The sequence below is a fragment of the Podospora anserina genome, chromosome 1, assembly GCF_000226545.1.
Source record: "Podospora anserina S mat+ genomic DNA chromosome 1, supercontig 4".
NCBI lineage: Eukaryota > Fungi > Ascomycota > Sordariomycetes > Sordariales > Podosporaceae > Podospora > Podospora anserina.
Window position 1 is genome coordinate 1,669,315 of NW_001914853.1, and position 6,000 is coordinate 1,675,314.

The 6,000-nt window shown below is 54.9% G+C and overlaps 2 protein-coding genes across 2 annotated transcripts; both read left to right on the forward strand.

Moving 5' to 3' along the window:
* Positions 1–1,450: 1,450 nt before the first annotated feature.
* Positions 1,451–3,519, forward strand: PODANS_1_18860 (uncharacterized protein; the record flags this gene model as incomplete). Its single annotated transcript, XM_001907311.1, has 4 exons — positions 1,451–1,475; positions 1,834–2,078; positions 2,165–2,621; positions 2,678–3,519. 4 exons carry the CDS (start codon positions 1,451–1,453, stop codon positions 3,517–3,519), a joined length of 1,569 nt encoding a protein of 522 aa, XP_001907346.1.
* A 1,535-nt stretch (positions 3,520–5,054) lies between these two features.
* On the forward strand, positions 5,055–5,995 carry PODANS_1_18865 (uncharacterized protein; the record flags this gene model as incomplete). The annotated part of the gene is made up of 2 exons (XM_001907312.1): positions 5,055–5,078; positions 5,246–5,995. Coding segments are annotated over 2 exons (774 nt in total), but the record flags the coding sequence as incomplete, so codon positions are not given.
* Between the last annotated feature and the right edge of the window lie 5 nt (positions 5,996–6,000).

Consider the following 6,000-nt stretch of genomic DNA (forward strand, 5'->3'; position numbering starts at 1 on the left):
CGGACAAAGAGAGAGGGCGAGTTAATATTCTGCTTCTATCGCAGCATTCTTTATTTACTTTGAAGCTGAGTGTAACATCCTGTTGGCAAACACAACACCTAGGATCACCACCATCACGTACCTGCGCAATTGTTTGCAGATTCCCATATTCCCAGATTCCCGCCGCACCTACCTGGCCCCGAATCTCCACCTCGACCTGCGCGAGCGATCCACACAGCATTCTCCAGCTTTCCCACGGCGCGAAGCAAAACTGCAGCTTGTTTTGTTTCGCGACATTCTGGTGGAAGATCCCCCCCCCCAAGTATCCAGAAGGTATCCAGAACCTAAGCTGGAAGCAATCAGTTTCGCACTTTTGACGCTCTGTCGCTCCCTTTTCTTGGTTGAACTCTTGTTCGCTTCGGTGTGGCCGCGTGGTGAGCTCTTGGTAACGACGATCCCCGAACTGGAATCCACCAAGACCCATTCCTCCTCCTCCGCGAGCCCCGTCCGCCGCCAGTCATCCGCCCGCTACCCTCTCTGTCTCAACAATTCCAAACCGCGGCCTCTGTTTCCCCCCTTGCAGCGTCGCAAAAATCAATTCGCAGTTCGCGTTCGACCTTCTCTCCGATACGGTACGGTAGTGACCACTGTTGGCAGCCATCGTGCGCGTTTCTTGCCGTCTGCTGCTCTTGAGATACCTAACCTGGGCTGCCCTACGTCAGGGGCTTCAACTTTGCCAGCTGCAGACAGACGCGACATTGCCGATTGGACATCCGCCTACTACCGGACGACAACCCAAAGCCTTTCACGGCCAGAAGTCAATTTGGTTGCAAAACGACCTGCATCACGTAGTGAATTATTCTTCGCGCCATCTCACCTTCCAACGCAACCAACCCATCATCCCCAGACCAGTACCAAGTCAAAGTACCCGCCGCCCAGTCGAGCGAGCACAGCGTGTGCAGTCGAATCTCGATCGAAATAGAGACGAACCAGCCAGCCAGTCTTTTGAGTCTGTCGCTGTTGTGTGATCTCGGAAAACCTGCTCCGAACCGGCTGCTGCTGCTAAGTTAGCACAGAGAGAAAAGACCGAGATCAACTGCTAGGAGCATTGCCTAGGAGGTGTTCGAAGGGGGAATTGAAACAGAGACGGGCCCGGGGCCCCACGAACAGCCGTTGGCCAAACTTGACCTTCTTATCTCTAGCAACAGACACAGACAACTGGTATGACGCTAGCTCCAACCAAAAGGAATGAATGAAGTGCCAGACATTTTTGACACGGTGCCACAGGGAAAAAAGAAAGAAAAAAAAAAGAAAAAGAAAAACAAGCAGCACGAAAACCCGACATCCGCCCAGGCCCGCCTCTCGGAAGCCTCTACGGTAACCTTCAATCATACACAGACATCACATCGTGCATCGTGTCCTATCGCATCTTTGCATTCACCGACGCTCGCCTTATCGTGTCCTGCCCATCATGGCCACCGCCCAACCAGATCACGGTGAGTTGAGCGCCTGTCCCCCTGCAACACCCCTTGGAGATGAACACCCCCCCCCCCCCCCCCCCCCAAACTCAAAACACGCGGCGGTCAAGTGTGACTGGTGCGTGGGTCGAAAACATGGGACGGATTTGCGCGGACGTGTGCCCACTTCCCAGTTTTCGTTGATGTTGGCGTCTGGGCAATTTCTATCGGTTCGCTCTGCCGTCGAGCCTGCTGTGTCATGTTAAGGAGATTGGTGTTTCATCTTCCTCTCACAGTCGTCATTTGCATGCATGGTGCCGCCGTCCCCGATCCACCACCGTTCCTTGCTCGCAACCTGCCCGCCTGATGATTTACTGACGTGCTGGCCCTGCTCTAGATCAGCAGTCTGATCGGTTGTTCCTCAACCTTCCCTCCAACAACCCTTTCCGCAACCGCGCTGCGTCGCCCGCTCAGCAAAGTCCAACCTCGCCCTTTGACGACCCTCCTCCGCGCCCTACTTCGCGCAACCCTTTTCTGGATCCCACCATTGCCAACAGGGCCAGCAACCCAAATATCCGATCTGTTTCCGACAACATGTCGTCATACGATAAGCGCCCGTCGCTCACGGCCGAAGAAATATTCGTAGGTTTCTCGTCATTTTCTGAGCGTCCGCCATTGATACAACGAGAGTATGACGGAACCTTGAATTAACGCCGCTTGACTCGCAGGGTTCGTTGACGCTAGAGGAGTCCAACTCTGCAGCTGCGGGAGCTGAGGCCCCGAAGCCTCCCATGGGCCGCCGCGGTCCTCTGCCACCGGGACGTGAGAATGTGCCGAATGCTAGCCGCAATGGCCCGGGGCCCAACCACCGTCCCACTCGATCCCAGGAAGAGGCTATGCGTGCCGGTCGGAAGCAGTCCAACGCCGAACTGTTGATCCCTATCGACACACCCCGCTCCCCTCCGAGACAGCGCCAGGACCAGCGAAGGCCCCGTAGAAATTCCGACTCTTCCATTGTCGGTGCCGATAAGATCATGACCGAGGAAGAGAAGAAGGCCCGGGATCAGAGACGTCGTGAGCGTGAACGTCGGCAACGCGAGGCTGGTGGCAAGGATAGGAAGCCCGCCAGCCGCAAGCTCGACATTATCGATCAATTAGATGCCACCAGCATCTATGGAACAGGAAGTATGTGGTTCTCGCACTCTTTGTTTCTGGAGCTTTTGATTCTAATCTTTGGACAGTCTTCCATCACGACGGACCTTTCGATGCCCTCAACCCCCACCGCAACCGCACTGGCAGCCGGCGTGCACCTATGCAAGCCTTCCCTGAAGGCTCGCTCAACAACACCCTCGGTGGTTCTGGTCCTCTGAACGCTCGCCCCGACCACTCGACATTCTTGGGTGGACACGACGATGAAGCTTTCAGGGAGTGGTCCAAGGGCTCCAAGGATAGAAACGGCGCTCCTCCCACGACCAGCAAGGGCGAGTTGCCCATGTTTGACCCCCTCAGCCGCGGCAACGTCCTCCACGGCGATGAATCCCTCGGGCTCGGCACGTCGACCTTTTTGGAGGGCGCCCCGGCCGCCCGCACAGCGATCCAGAAACGCGAGGAGGAGCGAGCTCAAGAGGTTATGCAGGAAGGGCTGCAGCGCAAGAAGTCCCTCGCCCATCGTATCCGCAACATCAACCGCCAGCCCCGCGATTTCCAGGCTTCTGGCAGAACCACCAACCCCGAAGGAGCCTACGGGTCTCGCCGATCCCCCTCCGAGAGCGGACCCGCCTCTGCTGGCGCCAACGGGGAGCGCAACCCATTCTTCAACGAATATGGCCAACCGAGGGGTGAAGAGGGATTCAGCGTGCGCAAGGAGTCCAACGCCGGGCCCAAGTCTCCCGGCAGCCCCAAGGGTGGTTACGGCCTCGAGCGGAGATCGACGACGGACGGCACAGGCGGCGAAGATGGCCCACAACCTAAGAGTGGTGGAATCTTGGGCCGCATGAAGAGTCTGAAGGGCGGACGGCGCCAGCGTCCTGGCCAGGGCAGCTCTGATATGGGCATGCCTCCTGCTCCTGGAACCGCGGTTTAGAGGAACCACTGGTCGATTCGGGGACGACTGCTTCGCATGGGGTCTTTTACGAGGTGTTTTGGGGAGAGGAGAGAGCGTCTATGACGTGCAGTGAGGATGGTGGCTGAGACAACAACCAGGAAGAGAAGGGAGAGGAAGTCAAGCCGTGTAATTTTTTTTTGTGGTGCAAAGGAGACGGACGGGACGGGATCAGGTTGGATGGCTTGTTGTTTTTGATTTCAGTACACGGAGAAAATTCAGGAACAGGCCAGTTTTTTTTCTTTTCTTTGTCGAGAGGCGTCCTAGCTCCCTGCGCGTGTGGGATGTGTGGTGAATGTTGTACATAGAACCCGTTGTTGCTTTGGTGATGACTTTTCTTGTTTCGTCGCTCTTGTTGCTGGGGTTCCTAGGAAGGGTTGAGAGTTTACTCGGTTACTGTTGTTCAGGATGAAGTCTGACATTCACGGAAAAACCACTGGCAAAAGGAGAGGGGGACTGCGCTGGTGGTTTTGGGACAGTTGGTTTGTGTAAGAGGTAGTAGTGTTGTTGATAATCTTGAATTGAGTAGGCAGTATTGATTTTGATTTTGCGGTCGAGCCAATGGGTTGTGATTATGGTGCTTTGCTTGGTGGGTAGTTGGTGGGTTAGTGGGTAAGGGGCTGGCGATGGGGCAGATCAAAGGGGCTAATGTAAGGAACGGGTGGGTTTTATGGCAAGCAGGGGGGGGGGGCCCAGGCTGTCAGAATCAGGGTTTTGTGGGTGAGGCGGTGTTTGGATTAGGGGTTGGGGTGAAACGGTTATGGAGATGGGGATCTGGAAGGAAGACTGTCTTTCCTATGAGGAATAGATCTAGTCAGATATAGTTATGGTGACTTTTCAGAGTCTGGGTCAGAGGAACGGTGACGGTGTTGGTGTTGAGGGCGGTGGATAAGTTTATGCAGCAGTTATGCATGTCACTGGCCAAGCATGAGTTGCTTTCTGATTTCCTGAGCAAAGGTTGGGAGGCGCATTTACATGTCCAAGGTAAGGGGGCAGTGGAGTTTTCAGGTACCCCATATTCAACATCAGGTATTTTGACATTGTAAATGCGATTTTCAATCGAACAATTGGCGGAGGACTTTTTGCTCCCTGTGTAAGTTGGGCGCTGGTAAAGCTTCTTCTTTGTGACCTGAGCAAGCTCACTCAACCACATCTCCATCAGTTCAGATTCGCTACACCACACAATCACTACACCAAAAAGTGATATTTTCAAAACTTGACTCGAATCTGACTTGGACCTTTTGATCGGAAATAAAGCTTTTAATTGATTTACTTTGGCAACAACACCTGCAATTCAATGGACACAACAACCCAACCCCCACCTCCACCTCCCACGACAACTACTACAACTACTACAACAACAACAACAACAACAACAGCAACAACAACAACTACAACAACGCAATTCGACTCCTTAATCCCTCCACCCAAAACCGCACTCTCCTTATTGTCTCGATCCATCCAAACACAGCAAACCAAACCAAGATATCCCACCGGCTGTGCAGAGTTTGATCAAAATGTCTTGTTGGGCGGGCTGGATGGTGGTTCGGTGGTGGGGATAAGTTCGGAGGATGACGACTTCTCTCTTGCTGTATGCTCCCTCGTTCACTTGTGATCCCTTTTTTTTTTTTTTTTTTTTTTTTTTTTTTTTTTTTCTCTTCCCGCTCCACCCGCTGGTTTGTAGTTCTCCTAACCTGAATAATTGCAGCTCGCATTACAAACCATCGCCGTCGCCCTCACACAAGCGGCCCACGAGAAAACGGCCTTGATAGTGACCACCCTGCCAGTCCAAAGCCTGCTCCCGAAGCTGCGACAAGTGCTGGCAGAGCAGCTCTCCAGAATTGGCGGGGCCGTCGACCTCGGCTCCAAAGTCAGAGAGCGTCTCTCCCTCGTTTCCATCTCCCGCATCTTTGACCTCCACGGTCTGGTCGAAGTCCTCGGTGAACTTTCTCTTCGCCAAGGCAGCGGGGGGGGAGCGCCTGATGCCGTCCTGGTCATGGGCACGGCAGCCCTGATCAGCAGCCTTTTCACCTCCAAGTCGACCGATAAAGCTGCCGCTCATGGGTTCGTGGCCAATCTCGCTGTCCAGCTGGGCAGGGTTGCGAGGGGAGGACCGCTGGTGATGCTGCTCAACTCTGCTACCGCGTTGCACAACGACGGCGTGCCCCTACCCCCGGCAGCCGAGACCGGCGGGGGGGAGAGGAAGCTGGAGGTCGGGGGGTTGACGTCTATTTTTTGGACGGGGGGAGCAGGACAGCAACACGGGAGGAAAAGTGACAGCAGGCCGGCGTGGGGACAGGTTTTTGGGAGGTTGGTGGGGGTGCATTTGTTCTGTACGAGGCGTGATGTTGGGTGGGTGGTCGAGGTGCTAGGGGACGAGGTTGGGGTTTTTGAAAGAGAGGCAGATGAAAAGGGGGAGGGCGAGGTCTGGACGAGGAGGAACAGGGAGCAGAGGTGGGGGGT